The sequence below is a fragment of the Archocentrus centrarchus genome, chromosome 17 (genome assembly GCF_007364275.1).
Source record: "Archocentrus centrarchus isolate MPI-CPG fArcCen1 chromosome 17, fArcCen1, whole genome shotgun sequence".
Classification (NCBI taxonomy): domain Eukaryota; kingdom Metazoa; phylum Chordata; class Actinopteri; order Cichliformes; family Cichlidae; genus Archocentrus; species Archocentrus centrarchus.
This window is the reverse complement of record NC_044362.1, coordinates 12,090,771-12,116,679: the sequence shown is the minus strand read 5'-3', so window position 1 is coordinate 12,116,679 and position 25,909 is coordinate 12,090,771. Positions and strand designations below refer to the sequence as shown.

The 25,909-nt window shown below is 41.8% G+C and overlaps 2 protein-coding genes across 2 annotated transcripts; one reads left to right on the top strand and one right to left on the bottom strand.

Moving 5' to 3' along the window:
• Nucleotides 1–654: 654 nt before the first annotated feature.
• LOC115796425 (artemin-like) lies at nucleotides 655–17,604 on the top strand. Its single transcript, XM_030752831.1, has 5 exons — nucleotides 655–834; nucleotides 1,463–1,780; nucleotides 13,884–13,945; nucleotides 15,885–16,098; nucleotides 16,349–17,604. Exons 2-5 carry the CDS (start codon nucleotides 1,666–1,668, stop codon nucleotides 16,846–16,848), a joined length of 891 nt encoding a protein of 296 aa, XP_030608691.1. The 5' UTR covers nucleotides 655–834; nucleotides 1,463–1,665; the 3' UTR covers nucleotides 16,849–17,604.
• A 2,446-nt stretch (nucleotides 17,605–20,050) lies between these two features.
• On the bottom strand, nucleotides 20,051–21,650 carry ptger4c (prostaglandin E receptor 4 (subtype EP4) c). The gene is made up of 2 exons (XM_030752251.1): nucleotides 20,796–21,650; nucleotides 20,051–20,650 (listed from the first exon to the last, which is right to left on the bottom strand). Exons 1-2 carry the CDS (start codon nucleotides 21,648–21,650, stop codon nucleotides 20,051–20,053), a joined length of 1,455 nt encoding a protein of 484 aa, XP_030608111.1.
• Between the last annotated feature and the right edge of the window lie 4,259 nt (nucleotides 21,651–25,909).

Genomic DNA, 25,909 nt, shown 5'->3' with positions numbered 1-25,909 from the left:
CAGTGTTACAATCCACCTATGCATATGTCTATCCACGCTCACCGTCTCAGTGTGCGTATTCAGCTGGAATATAATGAAACTCTCGACATTTATCAGTCCCAGCGTGTAAACAATGAAGGGCAGATGTATCTTCCTGGATTCATCCACTGGAACACTTTTCCAGAAACGCTCCATGACCATCCCGTCTGACAGTCTCCCCCACTCTCTCCCTCCCTACCTCCCTCCCTCCCTACTCCCAGCGCAGGAACAAAAAGACATCTGAGCCATGCAGATGAGGAACAAAACTCACAGCACTTTGTGCAGCCGCCACTGCGCTCCAGTTTCACAAAGTCTCTGACAGGCGGAGTGGCGCGGTGTTTTTACGCATAGCCTCCAGTCCAGCAGGGTATTGTAGACATTGTTAAGTAGCCGCGTAGTACATTTCTGAAGAGGACACAGCAGCGGTATCTCATAACTGGATGCTGGAGTCCTGAGTACGAAAGCTTTTACCAAGAGAAAAAACAAGATACGCGCTTTTTGGAGATGCGGACTGTAGCTGCGTAAAGGCGTGACGCATGGACTTTTTTTTTTTTTTTTTTTTTTTTTGAGTTAGATATTTTGACCGACAGAGGAGCAGTATTCTCGGTTTGAACTTCAAATTTCAAATCCATCCAAAACCAGCTCATCCACAAAAGAAGAAGAAAGGGCTTTCCATGTGATTTTGAACTACACTATTACCCCACAGAGTCTCTTCTCGGACGTTTTGTCGTAAAAGAGACACAGAGCGTGCTTTGAAAACATATAGTCATTAACCATAAAAGCTGTTTGGAGACAAGACCGAACAGGTTACTAGAGGTAAGAAGAGGAGAGCCGTGCCTGAAAAACTGGCTTCATTTCACTAAACGCTGCTTGAACGTGTCAACAGAGACGTAGTACAAGAAGCAGATTGAGGGCAAACATTTTTTTGCACTTCTGTTTGACTGGCTGTCCTCGCTTTCTCTTTCTCCGTGTCGAATTGTTTATGTCACCGCAAACAAACATCTACCTAATTAGATTTTATATAGGCTGTGCCCTGCCAACACCAGTTAGCTGTAAAATTTATTTTTCTCGTCCTGAATAGCTGTAACCGCCTGCAAAATGTCTTTCTTGACAAGTCATTCGGTCTCGTATTTCACCTCAGAAAATAATGTCCTTTAGACAGCTTAAAATACTTTTCAAAGAATTTATTATTAGAAGACTTGTTTCTAGAAATAAATACCTTGGAACGAGAGGTGACGTGACAGAAAAAGAAAAAAAAAACTTCACACAAATTTCACACATTTCACAGCTGCTTTTTTTTTTAAGCAACCACAAGATGGGAAACTGTCTCATCCTTTGGTTATAATTTATTCCATCGTTAAGACCCTTATACAACGTAATGAATTAATTTAACTCACTGGTTATTACTGTGTATTTACTATCTACTGTCTCTGATCTTGTTCAGGGTGTTGAGACTCTACAAGAAGCCGTGACAGGACTCCGGCCAGAGAAAAAAGGCATTTTGGCCCCACATAAAGGACGAGGAGGAGGAGGCGCCTCTCGCCTTGAAGCTGAGACGTTTTTAGATGGATTCTTTATGTCTGCTTCAGCACCGGAGCAGACGGTCTGCTCTGAACATTTGCAAGCCGTGACAGCACGTTATAAAACATGACGCGTCGTGGCGTATGGATTGCCAAAAACATGAGCTGCACCCAGCGCGGGAGAAGCGGCTTCCCTGTCCTCGCCAGTGCGCGCTTGGAGCAGAATGCGCGCAGGACAGCTGGTAAGGCGCCATTCAGAGTCTGTAAAGTTGCTCAAGTAGTGATTTAAGACATTGTCATAGTTATTTCTAGTCATAGTGTTAATATCTTTATGCTTGCTGCAAAAGCAAACCAGACCTCTTGTCTTCGTGTTTGCTGTGACAACACTGAAATGATCGTTTGATGTTTGATTTGCTTTTACCTCAGCCGCTCTTTGCTGAGCTCTAAACCTCCCCGCACGCACCTGCCAGCTGCTTTGGACTCCTCTGACTCTCGGGATCACTGTGACCTGGATTCAGAGTTGGGCTTAATTCACTGTTTATTGGAGGGGCGGGCGGGGGTAATGAAACGCAGTCTCGTAGAAGGGCAGTGGATGCGTTTGTTCTTTTGCTGTTTACAAAGTTCAGTTATGTGATTTATAGTCAGAAGTGTTTACAAGGTGCGAGAAGGGGAAGGGGGAGCTCTGAATTGTGGAAAATATAAATTGAAGTGACTGTGATATTATAGGTGTCTGTCTGTGTGTGTGTGTGTGTGTGTGTGTGTGTGTGTGTGTGTGTGAGAGAGAGAGAGAGAGAGAGAGAGAGAGAGAGAGAGAGAGAGAGAGAGAGAGAGAGAGAGAGAGAGAGAGAGAGAAGGAGAAAACAGTGGCAGTCATAAGTCCTCCAGTGTAACACTCTTCTGTGGTGGGCTGCAAATCTAAATATCAAAGTGCTCATCTCTCTCTCTCTCTCTCTCACACTCTCACTCGCACACACACACACACACACACACACACACACACACACACACACACACACACACACACACACACACACACACACACAGGGAGAGTGCTGCATGTGTTATCCTCTTTTCCAGAGGCTTTGAGAGGATCATGGCCAGATGAAGTCTTTAAGCTTTCAGGTGTTGTGACATTCAGCATATTTCCTTTCAGTCTCAGATGAAACTGTGTTGATCGCTCTGGCTTTATAGCAGTGATGCTGTTTCAGGATCTTTTTCAGCATTAACAGGTAGTCTTCTTAATTACGTTTAGATTTTCAGCATCCGGTACTTTCCATCCTGAAATGTCAAAATTTGTCTGCTCAAATATGTGAGAAAAAAAAAAACAAAAAAAAAATTGATGATGCCTAACTGACTCACGCATTTGTAGATGAACTTTCATACTTACTCTCTGACTCAATGACCCTCTGACTCACGCAGTCATATACATACAATGTCTCTCTCTCTTTCTTTCTCACAGTCACACACACACGCTCACGCACACACACTCACAGATGAGGCCCATTTGGAGGGAGGCAGGCCTCTGATGTTCAGAGCTGCTGAGAGAGTCAGCAGTGTTTTCTTTATTTTTCTCACTCAGTATTTACTGAATCTCTGTGTGTCCAAGAGCTCTGGCATCACCTGAGACATGTCACACATCCCCAGCAGGGTCCCCTGCTAAATGTCTGTAAAATGTGTGAAAACATGTCGTAAAGCAGCCCTATTTTTCTTTACTCTTGGTTGTTTTAAAATCTCCAGATTGTTCTGAGAAGGCCCATGAGGGTATGGCCTCCGCTTCAGGCATCTCACACTCCCCCGTCATGCTGCCACAGCTTTCACTTCCTCCAGTCAAAGGTCACGGGGTCAGTGGCCCTGCTGAGGGCCAGGTAGGGCCGGCCGGCATGCTCTCTTTTACCAGCAGCCTGCTGTTGTGTGGTCTGGCTCTTTTGAACTGGCATGTGGCTTTGCACAATTTAGCGTGCCATTTGTTGGTGTTACGGCATTAACTCTTTCGCAATCTGATGCCGGCCGGGGTCGCAGACAGCCAGTTAAACACTCATAATCAAAACTAAATAATAAGTTAATTTAAATGAAAGCATCCTCGTCGATAGATTTGGATCCACTTTGACACTGTTTGTCTTCCTCTCCTACTTTATTGCTCACTAAGCTTTCATTTGTAGAGCCTGATGCCTCAGTTATTACGTGGTGTGTTTAATTTAATATTCCGGGATGTATTGGGGATAAAAACATTCATTTCTTTAAAGCAAGATTGCATCTCTCAAATTTGCCAAGAAAAACACAACCTCTGCTTCTCCTGACAATCAAGGGGAATGAAGTGAGGAAAAAAAAACAGAAGGTGGAAAAAAAAAAAATTTAGGGAAGAGTTGTTTTATGGAGATCTTTTCCTCATTTAAACAAAGTAACCATAAATCTTTTGAATGTATTTCTTATCTGATAATGTTGAGAAGTTTCATGGTCACATACCTGTCTTACCAGGGAAAAACTGTTAACTGTTAAAAGTAAAAACATCAAGACGTCCTGAACTCCCAAACTGTAAAGTAGGTGAGAACTCAGCAATTCAGTCCAAATAAACAATATTTATGTAATACAGAACATTACAGCAGCATCCACCTGAAATTTAACAACATGCAGAGGTTATCCTGAACATCCTGCTTCTCATATCTTCACCGTTTCTCATAAATGATGTGATGTGTGAGCACATGAGGAGAAAAAAAAGACACCTTTCATTCCAGCATGTATGGTTTAAATTCAGCTGCTCAGGTTAGAATGACTTTGACTAAAAAAAACAAAACAAAACAAACAAACAAAAAAAACTGTAGATGACAGATTTCTAAATTGGCTCATTTAAATCCGCTTGTCACACTTATCTTTTAGAACTGCATCATGAGAATGATGCAACATTGTTATCAAAAGACTCAGTGAATTAATGTTACTAATTAATTAGCAATATGTGCTTTCCAAAATACGTTCCTATTGGATGATTATAATAGTTTTTTTTTTATCTCTTCAAGTCAAATGATAAAATGCTTATGTAGCCAAATATATTGACTAGCTTTGCATCTGCAAGTACTCATGTCGTATGTCTGTCATGGGAATTAAAAAAAAATAATGTGAGTACAACTAATTAAACTATGACCTACTAAACTACCACCTAAATACCTTTGATGCTTAATCATCTGATAGTGGATTGTTGTATATTTACAGGATTAATCATACTGACAGCACTTTTTTTTTTTTTTTACATTAAAAATGAGATAAAGCCCAGAGTCTGGTACTTTAAACAAGAGAAATGCTGATTCCCATCACAAGCGGTGAAAACTACTCATTGTTCACTGGGCACATGAAAAACAGCGACTGGCTTCGTATCCACAGGCAGCAGATTAAAACATTTTAGCCACTCTGCAGCAAGGCTGATGCAGTACAATATTCAACCTTACACCAGACCACAGTCTTTTCAGATTAATGGATGTCCTTCAGTAAAAGATGGATGTGTGCTCCGTGCAGGGAGGCAGGGAGGCTTGTCTTCATCTGCGTCTCAGCGTCGGTGTGTAACGTTACTCTGGCGTGTTTTGTCCCAGCACTAATGGAGAGAGTGCAGTGAGAGAGATTGATTATGCAACGTGAAGTGCCACAGGGCAACTTCAATCTGGAAGTGCTTAGAATACGCAGCGAACCACAGTGATTCCTTCAGGGCAAATTGAAGGAGGCATGATCTGACATAAAGGAATTTCAATTTGTTAGATGTATTCCTTCAGACAAATGCTTCCCATGCTACTTCTGTTTTCTGGGTCCCTGCTTTTGTAGCATTGGACAATCTCGTGTAAGTACACGGGGAATTACTTCTTTCTCTGATCTTGAATTGTTTTGTTGTTGTCGAGCACTTTGGCTTTTTTCAAGTTCAAGCAGTTTAAATTATTTAGAACAAAGCAAAAGTTAATACGTTTGGAGCCGCTGATGAAACATAAAGCTAACCCCTGTGCTTATCATAAAATCTCCCCCTTAAAACAACTTTTTCTCCAAATACAGAAGAATGTTAACTAGCCCAGCGCTGTGTTTGTGTCTCTGTGAGTGCTTTTTTGATACAATAAGCTGTATTCTTCTGAAATTAGCAGGTCAGATTCATTAATCATAGCGTCTGAGGGCCGCTTTGAACTATCAGGCCAGGTCATTAAAGCCAGTCTGTCTGGGGCGCGAGCGGGTGACACGGAAACACTTTGGAGAGCACTGGTTCAACCAGACACAAGACACACTAATAATGACCTGTGTGTGTGTGTGTGTGTGTGCACGCGCGCGCATGTGTGAAACTGAAAGAGAGCGTGTGTGTCACTTATGGCCACTTTTCTGAGAGCTACTCTAAGGCACAGTGTGGGCTTAATTTGGAGAAATAACAACATGAGACTGGAGCAAGAAAAGGTTGCAAGGGTGCAGTGGAGGCAAGAAATTTCTGTGTGTGTGTGTGTGTGTGTGTGTGTGTGTGTGTGTGTGTGTGTGTGTGTGTGTGTGTGTGTGTGTGTGTGATTTTTGGACTGCCAGTTTTTCCTGGAATAATAAGCTTTACAGTGTTTTAATAGGAAAAAAGAGGAGTTTGTGGCAAATGCATGCATGTTTGTATTTGTGTAAGTGTGTGTGTGTGTTTTCTATCTTGTTCATCCCTCTCTGCCCCCCCACCCCCACTGTCCTCTCCGCGGCCTTTTAAGCACTGCCGTCCTCACAAACACCGGAAAGTGAAATCCTACCCTCTGATCATCGCTCCAGCATAGCTAAAATGTGTTCCCATTTAAGGTGAGGCTCAACCGACAGCTCTCTGTGTGGCTTCCTTTTAAAACCAACTTAATCAGGCAGGAATTTGGGTTATTAGGGTCAGGGACACTGGGAAGCAGCCTTAGTGAGAAACAAAGTGAAGGGAAGCGAGACGGTGAGGACAGATGTGTCGCATCAGGAGGCCACCTTTAACTCATAGGAAAACAGGCCGTGCGCAGAGGAAGACGGTGCCCCGTCTAATTTACCCGATCAGGTCACCGGGCACTCACGAGTCTGATGCGCTGTGGGTTTCTGCGTGGATAATTAGCACTAACTGCACATTAGCTAAACTTTCCAGTGACCCGCACACTTAATCTTGTCCAGAGGCAGTTGAACTTTGTGTAAATTCCAGTTAATGTGGAAAAGTCTAGCAGGTTTATATGCTTATTATACTGGAAAGTTACTAAAAGCCGCTGTTTTTCTGTGTCTCCTGTTAATTTTAGCAAGGCATTCGCCAGTTTAACTGCTGAGATTTCGGAAGAAACGCAAGCTGTCAGACAATGATACAGTTTTTCAAGCATTGTGTTATTGATTATTTTGGGCCTCTTGGGAAAGCAGCTGTACAGACCCAGATACCCAACAGATGTGGAGAAACATTAGCGTTCATTCAGTCATGTTTGTGTCCTGCAAAGTTAGCTACTCGAGGGTGAATTCATTGAAGCAGTTAGCTTCTAGAGCAGCAGAAATTTCCTTCAGATGGTGAGAACAAACCTGAGCTGAAGTAGGAGTGAATGCTGGACTTTCTCCCGCCACTTGAGAGTAAATTGAAAGATTTGATCAACACAGTTAGCTAAATAAAGCTAAACTTTGTGCTGCTCAGCTGAACCATCAAGTCTGCTGCACACTTGTCATCTGATCCCCTTTCAAAAATATGGAATACTGTAGAATGTGAAAACATGCACGATAATTTGTAGATTGACATATGTGCAGCAGTGGGTGATAATGGATCAAAACCTCATATCAGAGCATTTTTCACAGTGCTTACAAAGATCTGTAATTCTGGTGAGTATTGCATCATTAGAAATATTGGTCAAAGTGAAGAAAATAACTCCCCCAAATTCAAATTTTCATCCTTCAGTTTTTATTTACTCCTTCTTCTTTTTTTTTTCTTACACATCAATAGACATCACTGTACTTCTGGCTCTTGGAGGCTTTAAACCAGTTTAACAAAGTGACATGCTTTTTTTGCCTTTTTTTTCTCATAATGAAATCTTACTGACAGATTTACGTAAACATGCAATCAACAGAAACGTCAGGCATCCGTTGTATGGCCAATTTACCGAAGAACGTGTAATTGGTAAGGCATGTAGAAAGCATATGAGACATGTAAGGACAAATAGAGGAACTTGATTTGCATTTCTGAAGGCTGTTGCCAGAAAATATTAAGGGCGTGTCTGAGACATCTGAGCAGCTTATATTATTTCACTGCTCCGCTGTGGTCACTTTGCATTTTTGCTTGCTTAGTTCCATAATATATCTGTTAATTTCATCTCCTTAGGCTCTATTAGAGCCTCAGCGTTCTACTTCACTGACAGAAAGTTTCCATTCATGGAGTCAGGTGGCTTTGGGTGTTCAGATGATGGCAGCTCTCCCCCCATTTCGCGCAGTCGGGTAATAAAGCCATCGGGGCTGCCACTTGAGGTTAACACCCTGGACGTGGATGACACTTTTATGACCCGCAGAAAAATGCATTTTACCGTGCTTGTTGTGACCCACTGATCCCGGCACTTTGACAGTCTGCAGTAACTCTTTTTGGCAACACTGACCCTAAACGTGTGAGGGCATTAATCCAGAACTGTTCCACTTCAAACACATTGTTCCCCATGAAAAGTGCTTCATCCCACTTATCGCGCTGAGAAACCATTAGACCATTTTTTTTTTTTTTTTTTTTCTGGAGCTCCTCGCTTTAGAGAAAGCTGCTGGCTCAGTGAAATAAATCACTTATCGCTCAGGTTTACTATTAGGCAGCCAATAATTTTAACTCCAACCGGTACTTCTAATGAGGCCCAGGTTGAGGTGTTTAACTGCTCCAGTAAAGTGTTTTCTTTTCTGTTGTTTACTTTTTGATCTAAATTAGAGTTCAGTGTAGCGGTATATTTTTACATTATTATCACTATCTATTAAGTTCATATGGCCAATATCTGAGCAGACAGCTGCCTGTTTACACATAAGGTGATAAGGATATCAACTATCAAAGAAAATATTGGAACCTGGTATTAGAAACTCTCTTAAACCAGCTGATTAGTCTCTGGGATGCAGGACAAAAGCTAGTATTTTCAGCATATTAAATAAATTTTATTTTAGATTTAAGTCATAATAATACACTCTGAACCATCCATCTTCTTCAGTTTATCCAACTCAGGGGACTGGAGCCTATCCCAGGGTGAAAGGCAGGGTACACCCTGGTACAGTTTGCTAATCTACTGAAGAGCTACCACAGAGAAACACACAACCATTCATCCTCAAATTCACACATACACCCCATTTGGAATCATCAGTTAGCCTAACATGCATGTGTTTAGACTGTAAGCTGGAGGAAACACACAGAGAACCTGCAAACTCCTCACAGAAAAGCCCCAACTGACCGGCAGATTCGAACCCAGGACCTTCTTGTTGTCTTGTTGTACCACCCATTTCCATAGCTGAAAGCTGTTGCCTGTCTGAAAGTTTCTCAGACACCTACAGGTTCAGATGTTGTCGCTCAGTTAATAAAGATGCAAATGGGGTGAGGTCATACAGATTCACTCCTTTCCTCACCATCCTCCTCCAGGCACTGCGGTGTCCACACCTCTGATTACCCCGGCCCCCTCTGTGTGGCCTCAAGTGTGTGTGTGCACGCATGTGCACGCGAGTGTGTGGGAACTGTGAAAAATTAGCAAAAATAGTTCATGTTTTTGTTGCAGGGAAAGGATTACGAGAAAATACCAACAGGCGGGGAGACTGTGTTTCTGTGGGGAACCTGTCTGAACCGAGGCATGGGACCTGCTATCTGTTTCTCATTTTAGCTGCGTTCTGTGGTTTTCCAGCAGTGTCAGGCCAAGGAGTGGAAACTGGCACTAACGAGCAATTACATCCTGCCTGCCTGCCAGGGATTATGGGATTACAGGCTGACCGGGCTTCAGTCTGCGCTCTCTTTCTGCACTCTCATTTTGTCATTCCCTTGCTTCCTCGTGTTCGCCCTTATCTTTGCTTTCAGACTTCTCCCATTCAATTATCTTTTTCTAATTTTCCTTTCCCCTGGAAAGTAACCCATTGTCTATTTTTAATTCTCCTCACTCATTTGTTCATTATCATCTCATTCCCTTTATCACATCTCCTCCTCCTAGCCTTTTCTCCTTTGGCTTCACGGCTGCCTCACATTGTTTAAGCATGCTGTCGCTAACTGCTGAAGAGTGAAATTAGTTTAGTCATAAAGGAGAAGAAAGGACACTTATCAAGAGCAAAATACATTTAATGTGCGTGAACTTTTAATAAGAAGGGTGAAAATGAGAAACAAAGGGTAGAGCTGAGAGTCAGGAGAATGGCACGTTAATGTCTGAGTTTAAGACGCAGCCCAGAATTACAAATTTGTCCCAGAAGACATGAGTTTTTACTGTTTAACACCCTGAAGTGTTTTGTTGGACAGACTGATGAAAAAGAAAATCTGAAAAGCCTGTCAACAGTGCGATGCAAGCAAGATTAAAGTAAAGTTCGATGCATACATGCAGAGCTTTGGGGCACAAGCTGATACCCTGCTACCTTTTGGGGGGGACCTCCCCAGATTTCTCGGTGTCTGGTAGTGATCAGGCGGCTCTCCTGGTGTTTAGCCTCTTTCTCCTCTTACATCGCAGGTGTCTTTTATTGAGCCAAGGGTGATTTACTGTACTCTTGTTTTTCTCCTCGCCCCTGCAATCAGGCACCATGGTAGTGACAGGTTAAAGCTGCAGGTCAGAACATTTTACCAGCGTTCACACAGGAGAAGAGAGAGCAGCTCTAATAGGAAGTTATTATCGGAGACTAAACAGCAGAGAGCTTGGAGCTTTCTTTCTTTCCTTTTTTTCTTTACAATGGTGAGAGGTTTATGGAGGCTCTGTGGGTAAAGCTCGGGTCTGAGGATGTAATAGTATACAGTGAACCCACAGTTCACTGATCAGAAAAACATCTTTGCGAGTAATAGACGGGAAATCAATGTAATATTTACACTGCCTCACAAATGCAGAGAATAACTACAGCAAAGTTCAGAAAAAAAGAGTTTGAGCCAAATGTGTGACAGATGTGTAAGGTATGTCTCTAATGAGGCTGATTATGACTCAATAAGTAAAACTGCAGATTTCTCACAGTATGTTACAAAGAGGATGGGGGGGGGGGGGAAGCTGAAGGATTCTTCAGGTTTTATTATCTGTTTGGACTAAGATGGTAGGTTAATATCTTAACCTTGAATTAAATGCGTATTTATGCAGTGCATGTGATAAAAACTGTTTCCGGCAGTGACTTTTAAAACTGAAATGAAGAGAAAGACAGTTCACTGGCTAGCCTTAGATGGTTGTTTATTTATTTGTTTTAGACATTTTAGGTGCTGTTTCCCATCAATACATCCCATATTCTACTCTTATATAATATCAAAGCATGTTTCTGGTGTTACCTCACTTGTGGTTAGTGTGTTTTGTTGCTCATAAGATGAAGGCTCAAATTATCCCAAATTATTCCCTGCTTTAGTTCAGCATGCATTCTGTTCAGTTAACTGGTGTTAGTTCTGCACTGGGATCTTCTTTTCTATAAGCTGTTATATATTTACTTATATCTTTAGATAAATATTTCCCTAAAACAATCTGCATCCACCCTCAGCAGTTACTTAAACAGCATTTGGAGTAAAATTGCACTCCACTCCTGTGAGCGCTTGAAGTATTAACCGCCTCTGTCATCATGGGATTTTACTTGCTGCTGGAGCGGCTGCCCACTTAACTAACTGTGAACAACAACCGGATCGCCGAGGAACAACAATGTAAATGGAAGATGACAAGAAGTTCGCTCTCTTTGCTGCAGACACATGCAGCCTGATGGACAAACCAAAGGCTTTAATCAGCTAAACAAGGAAGAAACATATGGTTAGCTGTCTAAACACACACACACACAGATATATATATATCAGTAGGCTTGTGTCAGTCTGCAGCTCTTCAGGACCTTCAGTGTTATGCTCTTTCTTATTTCCCCCTCCCTACACCCCTCAGCTCCTCCACCCATCTCATCTCCAAAAAGGCTGTAGGCGTCGGGCTGTAAACAGCTCCACAGAGCCGGGGTGAAATGAACCAGCAGACAGGCTCATGTAGACTCCCAACTCATTGATCTAAAAAGGGCTAAACACTCCCAGCTGTGGCATTAGGGACTCAGAATGCCACCTCTCCAGAGACCCAGTGAGGATCTGAAGTCTCGTGTCCCTCTTCACGCTGCTGTTAGCTTCTAAATCAGCCCAGAGACGGTGGGAGATACAGAGCCGAGGAGTGGGAACACTTTCCAGCAGGCGGTGTGTAGTCTACTGTCTTTCTGTCTGAGTTACAGTCAGTTTGTCTCTCCATGGCCTCTTGTTCCCTCACCCACCCCACAGTGTCTGTAACTTCACTTTGCCTGGACTGGATCACCACAGCTGGAACATGCAGGATTGCATAAATGCATCAACAGGTCTTATCGTGACCTGTGATCCATAACCTTTTGTCAGTCTTCCATCTCGCTGCACAGACAGAACTGCTTGGATTCTTTGTGACTGTTAAATAAACATGGTGCACTGCATATCGGTGAGATCTACAAAGACATGAACGGTACACGCTGGAATACGCTACAGTGGGCGTGCAGTGTTGCTGTATGTAGTTCAGTGCCAAGGTTACACAAAGCCTCTCTCAGAGATGATAGATGTGGTTTCAAAGATGCTGGAGGTAATTGTGGGTGGTGATGTTTTAAAAAGAAAATGTTTGTGTCAGATTTAAACAAGTCAAGCATATAGTGCTGGAGTAATTTATTTATTAGTAGGCAAGCGGGAAACCTTTATTTAAATATAGTCACAAAGAGGAAAAAAAATGTAAGCAGAAATAAAAAGAGGCAAAGAAAACAAACGACTAAATAAAATTGAAAAGTGAAAGGAAAGTGTGGTTTTTAGATTTTTACAGTAATGCACTGATTTGGCTTCTTGTAGCTTTGTACTAGAGGCTGATCCAGCACAAGTATTACCTGATTACCTCATGTTTTTAGTCCTGATTACCTCATGTTTTTAGCCCTGATTACCTCATGCTTTTAACCTTGGCCTCGAAATACACAGAAATCTGAAAACACCTATTTAATTCCAGTTAATATATTAATTGAAATGTAATCAACAATCAGGCATACCCGTGCTTTGTGTCATAATTAATATAATGTCTTTTTTTCCATACATCATTTATCTAATATGGACAAAATGTTCCTGAAATTTGAACATAAACAGTTCCATGATAAATGGGCACCTGCTGATGAAGATCCTGTAATATGATCAAAAGCTCCAGAACTGTTACTAATGGACCTTGTGATTACACTGTTTTCTTGATGGCTGTTTCTGAGATCAAGAATGAACACTCAATCTCAATCAGCACTCTCAATATATTTGGGTTCTGGGCAATATATTTGGACAAAGAAAGTGATTTCAAGATGCTCCACTGGACTTTTTGAATGGCAGTGTGAGCTGCTGTGTCAGTCCATATATTTAAGCATAGTAGATACATGCATGTTCCTAGTGCATAAATCCTTTGGTTATTCATTTGCTGTGTCACCAGCCAATCAAATGTTTCATTAAACGGCGAAACATCTCAGAATCTACTAAATAAACTGATTCAAAATTTGGTACCTTCATAACTTTTTTTTTCTTCTTTTCTTTTTTAAGTTCTAAAGCAATATAAGAAAGAAACATCTACTGCTGTGTGCTGTTCTGATCTTCCCTGGGTTTCCCTGTTGGGAGGCCAAAGTATAACCTGATGACCTCATGTTGCAGGCGCTCTGCAGCCAGCACAATCCTCCACACAGCACGTACTATATATAAACATCTGCATCCGTGACACTTCTTATCACCTGTCCTGCATCTCTGTGGTTTTTGTCTGGGACCTCCGTGAAGTGCCCTTGCCATGCCTGGTTCCCCCTGCTTGTACCTCTGCCACAGGAATAACCCTGAAGAATGCCTTTGACAAGTATATTGCAGATGCTGCCTTTTGTTGCCCGAACTGGGGTTGTTTGCATGGATGTATGAACAGACAAGCCAAAACTAGCCACAGTAACTGGCAGCACACACTGGTCTTTTACTGAAGCAGCAACCAAAACATTGTCCTCATGTACTGAGGACGTGATTTATGTGACATGTCTGCTTTCTCGGGGGCCCACGGGGCTGTTTTCTTTTACAGTATCTGGACAATTGTGAGTGTATCACCATATCGCCCGCATGTTGTCCCTTTAGTTTATGTTATCCTTTTCAAAGGAGTTCTGGGAGGAGGAAATCTGACAGAGTGACGCCTTGTTCTTGTTCTTAAATTCCTCTGTCCCTCTCTTTCTTTCCAGGTGGGACCAGATGGAGGGTTCGGAGGAAGGAGAGACAAGAGATTACTTCTGCAAAGGGCAAGGTTTGTCAGGCGCAGCACACTCGAACGTTCCGCTCCTTCATCTTCTGCTTTTCTTTCTCTTCACTTCCTTTATTCCGTTCTCCATCTTTTTCTCACTCTCTTAAATGAAATCCTCATCTCTGCAAATAAGCTTGCCTCATAAGTTTTCAATTCCACTGTGCAGACCACTATAAACCAGAGGAAGAGTATGTATAACTGTTAATGAAATCCATCCCCACAAGACTCAGAAATGAGCTTTTCATGAAGCCCTGTCAGCACCCAAGCTTTTCACTGCTAAATTATAAGCCAGCAGACAGAGCTTGATCCGGGGCGGAAATAAAGCTGAGTTATTTGACTTAAGTATCACTAAAGATGAACTGGGCTTAAGGCAAAGTGCTGCTGTAGCTCTTTTGAAGGGCTTTTTTAAAAGCTACGTGTTTTATGAGCTCTTCTGAGTGTTATCTTATTATCTTTATCAGTTTTATATCCTCAACGCTCTTTTGTCAGCTGAGTTTTGTCATCAGGTTCATGGCCAGGCAAACTGTTCCTCTGGTGTCGACTGTCATTTGTTTGTAATCTCTGAAAATTTGTGCACATTAGAAGCAATATGTGATATGTCTCATACAATCTACATTAAAAATTGTTCAACATTCAGGGAAAGTCACATATTTACTTTTTTGCAAACATTAGAAAATAAGATTGATACCACTGAGCAGCTGTGTAACACAGCCTCTCATAAAGACTGAAAACAGCGCGAGTCTATCTGAAGGTAGAAAAGCCAAATAAAACTCCTCAGTACGGCTCTCTGATCAGAACTAAGGTAGAGACGTGAAATTTAAAAAAGAAAAGCAGGCTAAATGCAAACAGCTGCACTGCGCACCGCTGTACTCGACTGCCATTCAGAAATAGATATTCCAAAGCTGTCAGTGAAATAACTACTCATCCCATAATACACTGCAAATTTCATATGTCACACCAAACCACTTCCAACCTTCTTGAATTCAAACCTTTTCATTATCATAGTGTCGTATAATAATGAATATTATTACAGTGCTTCGTTCCTGACTGCAGGCCCAATTCAGGCTGTTTCTGGAGTTTTGTGCTTATTAAGTGATCTGATGTTCACAGGGCTTAAAAATTTCCATGGTAACAGTGACCTCAGCAATCAGAGGCGTCGCTGTGTCAGTTTAGGATTGTGGATAGAGCAGTTCTTTTCTGCGACATCACAAATACAATGTTTTTTTGTTCAAATAAGGTTTATATCAAATGGACTTGTGGCTTCAACAGGAGCACATTCATTGTTTCACATAATTGTAGTTCAGAGTAAATCTGCTTTGGATAGTTACAACATTATGGCTCATAATCAAAATCCCCATGGAGAATATGAATGGGATTCGTACACATGACAGTAATGAGAGTACTTGTAATTAGCACCTGAGCATTTTATTGGCATGCTGATATTAATGCCAATCTGTTGTTATTGATATTTACAATGGTTGATTCATTTTAAAAATGTAAAGACGAGACAGGAGAAACACCCTTCAACCATGCTATGTGTACTGACATTGCATAGTTTGTCCACCAGAGGGCAATCCAGCTGACCTGGGCTGAGTCCAGCAAAGTGTAAATGAGTAAATAAATAACAACACATTAACACAATAACGGCAAATTTGAGGGAAATCTGTTTCTAGATTACAGAGTTTCAGAAAGAGGGAAAAAAATATATATATATGGCATATATATATATATCAGAATATCAGATCTCTAAATCACCAAATATCTGTATCGGTATCAATCTAAAAAATCCTATTTCAGTCAGTCTGTACATTTCCTTAGTCATAATTCCCATGTTATATCTGCACCTTAGTTTAACTCTTTAATTTATTTTACTAACTAAGAAAGAAAGATGCACAAATCCCTCAGATGTCCTTCAGCCAGCTGACATAATCTGTCCTCTCAGGTGCTGCTGTGGGTGCTCATTGCTTTGCTGCCTCTAGTGGAAGGAGCTCATATAAAAGGTGGTGGTGCTGGTGTGGGATCAGACTCAGGCCATGCTGTGGGCCTGCTGGGAAGTGAGGAGGAGAGAGAGCTTCCTGTGACGCTGCCTGAAATGGTGGAGGACAAGGAGCAGGAAGAAGACAGTGACCCTTACTCTACTTGGCACCCTCTTTATGGTACTGAAGCTCTTAGGAAAGTGTTTTTGAGTGACCGATAACACTGAAAATCTCTCTATATATACATATGCAGTCCATTTACTACATAAGTCATAGCACATCAGCATTATTAAGCAGTATTAGAATGGAAAAAAGGCTGAGAGAGATCAGAGCCTGCTTTGTGTCTCAAATATACCACCGTGCTCATAATTCTTCTGTAAACTAGTGTTCACTCCCTGTTTACCATTTCTTTTCTTCACTTCTCTTTCAGATCCTTTTGTAATGGATGAGGTGGACGACCATCCCAGCAGTCGCTGGGTGGGACGCTCACCACGCTCGTCTGACCCCACAGAACCTCAACCCAAGGGGTCATCAAAGAAAAAGAAGAAGAAGAAAGAAAAGGAAGAAGAGACAGGGACAGGAAACAGAAAGGGTAAAGGGAAAAATGGAAACCTGAAGCAGAGCAGCAGGCACTGCCGTGTGGAGAAGAAAGAAATGAGGGTTCGGGACCTGGGACTGGGATTTGATTCGGATGAAATCGTCCTTTTTAAGTTCTGTGTAGGCTCCTGCCAGGCTGAAAGGACAAACTATGACCTGGCACTGAAAGCACTGCTGGAGAATGGCTCACTGCCTCGACGCACTGCCCGCAAGGTCAGCAGCCACCCCTGCTGCCGGCCCGATCGCTACGAGCCGGTATCGTTCATGGATGCCAAGACCACGTGGAGAACCATCCAGTCACTCTCTGCAGCCAGCTGCATGTGTATAGGCTGAATGAAGAGGAACAGATAAGTGTCCTGAATAGATAAATGTCATGAGCCTCTGGCTAGATGGTGTGTGCGGGAGGCCCCATGTGTAGGATATGGCCAGATGAGGGCACTGTCACACATGCACACAAGCACACACACACACACACACACACACACACACACACACACACACACACACACACACTCCAGCAGAGGAAGAAATAGAGGCCATTTGTTCGCCTCCTGTGGTAAATTTCGTGCTGAGGAGGAAGTGGGCTGGCCGCAGATGGACATTAAAGGCCAAGGTCAAAATCAGAGACTGAGGAGGAGGTCATTAGGGAATCACGATCTAGATAGTGTTCCCTCATCAAAGAGTGAATTGTGTTTAACTGAATAACTGGTAACTGATGCAGGATACTGAAGGCTGGTTATCATACAGAGACCCTCCTTGTGTGTTTGATTTCATACGGGCGAGACCTGAAGGCTGAAGCTCAAACGCTATAAAGAAGATTTACAGTTAAAGGACTAACGCTGTGTTTCTGCTCAGACTATTCACACTCAGTGAGAACAGGTCTTTCCACAACATCCAACACCCCCACCCCCACCCCAACTCACAGACAGGGACATTACACTGTGTCTTTTCTATGTTCAGGTGAACTCAGCCAAATGGATGCCATGCATCTTCATGTATTACTGTATAAAAGTAAAGTATATTTATTTCAGATAAATTATTTATTTATTATGGCTTCATATGAGAGCTGTTGTCATGAGCTTTATATTGTAGATAAATATCTATTTATTGCCAAGATTCACTTTTCATTTCAGCAGTTTCTCGTGCTTGCATACAGCACAAAGTTTTTTTTTTTTTCTTCTAGATGCTGAATTTTACACTTATGCTGCCCAGAAACTCAAAGTTGGGCTGAACAGCTGCATCTGGGCAGAATTAGATTGAATTTCTAAAAACTGCTTGATTTTTTTTTTTAACAAAACAATATCCAAGTGGTGAGATTCTTGTTTACATTTCATCCCTGACTAACAGATATCAGACAAAAATGAAACAATGTGGAAGAACTGATAAATATTTGAATTTTTCTTTTCCACTGGAGCATCTAACGTAATTGAGTCTAATGAGAAATCCTAGTTTTGTGGTTAGTGGTATGTATTAAAGAGGACCTATTATGCGTTTCCTTATTTTCTGTCATATATATGCTGTTACAATGGTGGATGCTCAGTTTTAAATACTGAGGTTGGTGTATTTTTAACCTTTATTTTACCAGGAAAATCCAATTGAGATGTAAAAACTCTTTTACAAGGGAGTCCTGGCCAAGACTGGGAGCAATATATGAACAAGTAATCTCTGTGAGCCAAAAGCTCAGGCTTCAGACTGCTCCAAACACTCGACTTCAGACAGTTTTTTTCTCCTCTTGCTTCTACTGTATGTGATGTCAATGGGGGCAGAGATCCAAGTCAAGCTTTGAGCACAGAAGTTCACAAACAGTGGAGGGAGAAGACAAGTATAGCTGAACCAAGGCCCAGTATAATCATAATATAAGTATTAATGTGAACTGTGAGTCATCCAAAGCTACTCTGGTAGAGTCAAAGAATAAAAATATAGAGCTGGAATCTAGCATAATAGGTCCCTTTTAAACACTGATGTTGGTGAACCCATGTATCGTCAGAACAATAACAGCCTTGTTGACTGATATCAGCCTATGACCAACCAGGATCACATTTACCATGTTTGTGTTTTCTGTCCTAAATGCTCTTAGATTGAACTGAAAGTTGTGTTTTATAATGCAATAACTTTGTTTGGAAAACAAATATCAGAATCAGGTATCGCTTAAATTGTTATCAGCCCAGAATTTTCCCTGATATCATCCCTGATCTGGATGACAAGACCTTGACAGTGATTTCGTGTTCTCATTCATACTCTGGTCATGTCACTCTGTCATTATTATTATTATTATATTATTATTGTTGTTGTTATTATTATTGTTATTATGATTATAAAGCTTCTTTTATTTTTGTATGTTATCCTCTAAGGGAATAAAGTTTTTTAATATACATCTTATCACTCTGATTGCTCTGTCCAGTTACCTTTACAGTGGTTCTTGGTGTGGACTCAATTTACAGAGGGCTTATCCTGTAGCGCCACCTGCTGGTGCAGAATAAAAAGCACTCTGTAGTCCTCGACTTGAAGTGAATGTAGCTTGCTCTCCTGCCACCTGTCTGTCATTTGATTAAAGAATCTGTTGCACTGTTCTTTATTCAGCAGAACAGGTAAAGGTGGTGAGTTCCCTGCCTTTATTTCTGTGCACAGACCCAATAACACACCCAGCAACCACACCCCGGTCACACAGCTCAGGCAACAGTGGGTTTTGGATGTTTTTTCTTTTTTTTAAGAAGAAATGTTCATACATTTTTAAAAAACATTTTTTTTTTACAGCTGCAGTTCTGAAAACACGATATGCAAATGTTCAATATAAATATTTAAGACATTCAAGCTGCACACATTCAGCGGTTCCTGCATCATGCAACACTGTTAAATGGCACTGAGCGAATTAGCAGCGTGTAGATTTAAAAATAAAGAAATGAAGCCTCCGGTGTGAAAGAAATGTAGCATAACAACACATTTGATGGCACACGTTGAGTTTAAAACTCTTGAAATGAAACGCATTTTGGTTGTACCCATGGGGTATGGCTATATTTAAATTCCCACATTTGGAAATTATTACCACAGATTTCATCTAATGAACTTTCAGCACATACAAACAATTCTAGCATTTTTTTTCTCTTCTTCTGGGGGACAGCTTCGTGAAACTTTCTTTTTTTTTGTCCCAGCACCGCTAACATCCTGATCCTTCAAAATCCACCCCACACACTCACATAGGTCACACATATAGGTTGGGCTCTGTGATTCTCTGATATTCACCTGAACAGACAGAAATTTGCTGTGGTGCTGCTGTGTTGGAGCACACGTAACGTGAATCTGCTTAGGAGAGCTTTCAGCTCATATTAAAAGTCTGCTCCGTTAGCTCGTGTTAATGGTGAAAAGCTGATGTAGTTCTGTTGCAGTTTGCAGAGTAATGTTTAACACGACATATGACACTTTGGTGGTGTAAAACCATCAAACGTGATAAAGTCAGAGTTTGACTTTATCTCAGTTTAACTGTCCCCAGTTTGCCCGGGATGCTTGAAAACTGCGGTCGGGAGTTCATAAATGTTAGTCAGAGACATTTCGCCGACTGACAGGAGCTCGGTGTGCTGAACGTGCAGGTAACGATATCCATTCTTCTTACGTGCGCAGGAAGCAGCGGCGTTGTGCTGCGCCCTGGAGAAGCCTTCGCCGTCTCAGTCGGTTTGGAGTTACCACCTACCTCCTCCTCCTCACAGCCGAGGATGGCAGTCGATTCGATGCTGAACGGATGGAAGTTGACCCGGGCTGTGTCGTACTCCCACGCTTGTCTCAAGGCGAAATCTGTAAAGGATTTATTCTTGATGGACCCTTGGTGGTCCACGTCGTTTCTGTGACTGGTTGTGGGTATTGAAGCGTAACTGGTATTGTTACTGTTTAAAGACGGTGGAGAGTTTTGACCCTCTGCCCAGCCAGTGTTGTCCCCACTTCCGTCCTTAACCCGGTTAATTGTTCTCTTTAGTTTCTCGCAGCCCTTTAGTAACAGGTTTTTCCGACACAATATGTACACCCAGGGGTCTAATATGGGGTTGAATGAGGCAAAGCGGATTGCCAACATGTCGCTCCGGTAGTCGGGCTTCCCTCCAGCAGAGATGTAGGCTGGGCCATACAGTTGGTTAACAAATATTCGCACCTGTGAGACAGAAATATGACAGAGAAATGTCTGAGGTACATCTTATAATATAAAATAAAGTTGATACCCATAACTGAATGCTCTTGGCATCCACTGGGTGTAGATATAAAAGAACAGAGAGAAACAAATAACCTGTTGTTCTTACCACTAATGGGATGGAGCAGACCAGGAACACGATGGTCATAAAGATCATCAGCCAGAACATTTGGATCTCTGCCGCAGAAGTGACCGAAGACAGCCGAGGGAAGCGTCGACGCGAGCCCCCCTGCTCACACAGCTCAGTCCTGACTATTCCTGTCCTCTGGTTCATCCCCACCAACGTCCTGCACACCGCCAAGTTACACAGTACCGTTACAGCGATCAACGCCAGCATCACGCCGCCGTACAGAAAGGAGTAGCAAGCTCCCACTGGATCCATTGCCCTCCAGTCGAGAAAGCACCAAGTTCCAGGGAAGTGTCTAACGTGCTGCCCGAAGCCAAAACTGGGCATAATACCCAGTACAATGTTTGCCAGGTAGGTAACCAGAAGCGCAAATCGCGCCATTGTTCGGTCTATGTGCTGGGAATAGAAATACGCTTGATTTATGGCCAAGTATCTCTCCACAGCCATTGCACACAATATGGACATGCCAGCGGAGCCGAAGAAAAGCATGGAAAAGGAAAAGAAGTGGCAGAGCAGTGCTCCTCCCGGCCACCGGCTGGACACATATGTGGCGATAACCACCGGGCTAGTGAAACACGTCCCCAACAGATCCGTGATGGCCATACCGCAGACCAGAGTGTAGAAAGTGGTTTCTTTCTGTTCTTTTTTCGAGACGCAGAGCACGACTATGGCGATGAGGTTTCCCAGGACACCCACGGCGAACATTGTGGCTGAAATGACCAGAGACTTGGACTCCAGCCGAAGTGCAGGGAAACTGCTGTGGTTGAGAGAGAGAAGCGGTAACGACTCAGAAATGTTTGTGTCCAGTTCTTCAAACGCAACAGTGTGGTTGATCATCATTAAATACCAAAGACAATGCACGACGGTTAAAGCACAGGACTTTCTTTTACCTTTGGAAAACACTGAGTGCTTCTCAAAAAATGAAAAAAAAAATCACCTCCTGAAATATCCTGCGCTCATAAAAGAAGAAAGCACACAGCAATAAAACGCATGTTGTGTTCAGTGCCGGCAACGTGTTTGGCTCCAGGTATGCCTGCAACAGGTGTGCCTGTTTGTGTTTTACACCGCTCGGAGTTGCTGGTATTTAAGATGTGTGCTGATGTCAGAAGAGTGACGTACAAACTGGTTTCCCAGGATCCCATGTCTGCAGTCTTTTCATTGATGGTCTTATTAACCCCAGAGATAAAACACCTGTAGTGTCAGCTAACTAAACCCTCTAGCCAAACATCAGCTGCTATCATGTAGTGGTCAAACTTCTTCGGCTACTTTTGTTTAATATCTGGGTGGACTTCTTCTGCCTGAAAATAAATATTTGCTCACAAAAATTCACAATAAAATTACAAGTTCTCATCGATTCTCACTAATTTACTTAATACATAAGGAGGTTTTCTGAGACATGCATCATATGTGATAATGCTCAGGATTAGGACTCCCCGACGTTCAATCTGCCAAAGTAGGCTGTATGGTATACATATAAAGGTGCAGATCAGTCCAAGCTCCTAAACTTCAGCACCAAGGTCAGCGCCTTCAACGCGACCAGCAAATACAACCTTCAGCCTGATTTAACCTTCAGAGTAATTAATGGGTGACCGATTGGGATGCAGCTGGTGACATTTCTTTGCCATTTGAAGACAGCTATCCTCCCTTCAGAAACTATAAAATACACCCCTATCTTTTTTTTTTTTTTTTTTTTTTTTTTTTTTTTTTAAAGCCTGTCATGTCTGGTAGATCTTGCAAGCAGAACTGTGATCTGAATGCGTTGTTGTGCCAAACATATTTGCTATTTCAAGATGAGCTCTATAGGTTCTCAATAGGCTCTTCTTGTTGATGTTTTAACCCTTTATTTTATTTATCTGAGTTATTTTTCCACATACTATGTAACAGCCAGAGCTGACAGGCTGAAGAAGAGGAAAATAAAGAGAAGAAAAAGGGAGAGAGAAAGGGAGCAAAAAAAAAGGGGGAAAGAGCACAAGTCTATTAATCAGATAGTTCATCACTTTAACATATAAAAAAATACTATCAATACTTGCAAAAATAAATTTGTGTGTGAAAAACAAAACTAACAAAGCATGTTACGCACACCAACAATTTTGTTGAGTTGTGATTGAGTGGGCGTTTGTGTCTGTGTCATGTTTGTGTCTGTGTCATGGAACGTACTTACCAATGAGGGCAAAACGCTGCAGCTCCACCCATCAGAAGCCAGAGGCAGGTACGGAAAGCCCCCGGAAACCCAGGCCACCAGCAGCCCACCAAGAGCCAGGAAGACCCCCGGCCACTCACCCCTATCTTTAAGACGCGTTCAGCATCCGGGGTGTTTTTCTAATCGGATTCCTTCTTTGTGTTAATCTGATATCAAAACCGAACACAGTGCTGTGAAATGAAGCCCACACATGGCAATGAAGAGGCCATCAATCACATCGAGCATGGAGGTGCACATGTCTGTGTAGAAGAGGACTCATGGGAGCAAACTGTCAGTGCTGCTGTTAGTTAAATTGATGGCTCAGCAGCCACTAATCTTTATCTGTGGTGACCTCCGGCTATTGTCACATGTATGTGTCTTTCTCTGAGATAAAACCGTTTGAGTACGCCTGCAACTCTACACCAATATATCACATAATGGGAAAACAGAACTAAACAAACAGGAGATATTTTCTTGTCTCTTGTTCAGTGATGCTTATCAAGTGAATCACCCCCAAAACAAAAGTGAATCACATCAAGAGTTTGCATGTTGAGGGGTCCTTTTGAGTCCCTTGTTTAGAATTCTAGGGTCTTCAGTGGCCTACGATTCGTTAAAACAGTCATCCACTGCTCAAAACCCATGTTTCTATGTGTGTTTTTATGTTTAATGTATTTGCTTATTTTGGTAAATAGACCGTAGTCAATGGGATTTATGAAGGGGTTTTATATATAAATAAAGAAAATTAAGAAACTCTGCGTTATTGTACCTATTGTGTGTTTCACATTATAATCAATACAGTCCTTTGTAGCCACTTAAAATATATTTATAGAACTTTTATGTTCTATTTTTTGCTATTTTGGCTGCCCTCTGGGCCTCAACTCTCTCTCAAAAAAGATACTTTTAATGTTAGTGACACATTTTAGCTGCGTAAATAAAGGCTTTGTAAAAGTCACCTTGCTACAAACTGATTGCAGCTTCTACCTTGTGACAGGAATGTTCATTCTGGGACAAAATAATTAATCATCATTAATGTATAGGTATATGTTCTAATGACACCTGACTATGAGTCAACACGTTCACAGTTTCTCACCAATAAATCAAAGCTCAGCCAGTTTAATTTCTGCACCTGGATTCGTGATAATCGAACAGGTGCACCAGTCCTGTGAGTTCAGTATAAAGGACCGTTCTGGTTTAATTTATGATTTTGTGTCCACACAATCATGATAAATGAGGGGAAATCTCAGAAAATTTCGTGATTGTGGAAAAGTATTGAACAAGTATTAAAAAGGTGAGACGAGGTGGGGAGAAGGAGGTGCATTAGTCTCGTTTACTGCTGAATATCTCCAGGAAGCTGCACTGCATTTAGATAAATATCTGACTGACAGCAAACGAAGATATTAGGGGTGTGTCGCTTTTGTTTTCATTAAAACTGAAGTTGACGCTCGATGAACTGTGAAATTGCTATCAGCGTTTCACAAACTGCACTGAACGGCTTCTGCTGCTCGATTTCCTCCTTTTCAGTCTCTTATACATTTTTCATAACCTCTATAATTTAGTTCAATCATTTCACCAATATCGCTTAAATGTCCCCCAGTTTAGTCTTTAATTCAGTCATTTTTTTAAAGCATGAGGATGAAAAAGAGGAGTCTCGGTGTCAGAATGCAACAGTGGGTCAAACCAGAGACTCAAGAGGAGCTGCTTCCAAAGTAATTGGGAGGTAATTATGCACAGACTGGGAGAGAAAATTAAATGGGAGGCTCAAAGACCATGCATGGTTGCTGCATCTATCCAGAATGATTCTCCTGTCTCAAATGAGTTGGTGAGTCACTATGCATTGACAAACTGTTCAACTAGAGGTTTTGCTTCAGTTTTATATATATATGGAGAGAGAGAGAGTATTAAGCTGATTACTGAAAGAAAGGCAATACTGCTGATTGTCAATTTTATATACTGTTGTTTATAATTTAATCATTTTAGATAGTTATGTATGTAAATTTTAAAGTAGAACTATTTATTAATGTTAAGAGAAAGGCACAGTGTTACTTGTTAAATTGGAAATAATCAAATACATATATCTCAGTACTATACTCAGCTTTAGACTTGATATTCCATATAATATACTGTTTTACACACACACACACACACACACACACACACACACACTCACACACACACACACACACACACACACACACACACACACACACACACACACACACACACACAGCAGCAGCAGCAGCAATATCAGGATAATCTAATCGGTGGAAATGAAAGAATTCATCATATACAATGGGAGAAAGGTTTGTCTAATGGTGCACTGCTGGAGCTCTCTGTCTGCCTGCGTAAGTGGATTCCTGTCCTCCTATCACAGACAGATGCCTCTTGGGTGTGTGTTTGATTGTGGGTTTGAATCTTCCTTTTCTGTTGTAATAATCAAAAGCCTTCAGCGAACAGCAGCTCTGATGCCCACACATAAAAATCCACTCTTTCACCATCTGTCTGCGCACACATGAGTTTAACACGTTTGCCTGTCATTCTTACCCAATACATGACTGGGGATTCCCCGTTCAAATTACGAGGATATAATCTCTGGTGAGACTGTAATCAATTGTCCTTGGAGGTTAATAGCAATCTTGAAGGATGCTGAGATGCCGATGGACACATTTATTACACTGGCTTCAAAGGAAGGAGGGGTTTACAGGTGTGTTAAACACCAGGTGGTTTAATGGTGTTAATGATTTTTAGTGGGCACATCAGTTCTTGCTGAGGTATAACACAGAGCAGCTTTGGAAGATTCTTAGTGGCTATTATATTTGGAAAAATAAATCCCAGCTGTCGATATTCTGTCTTGAATGGCGTCAATATGCAAGCTGGCTATTGATCAGCATGTGATGGTTTAGCAAACAAAATGTCACAA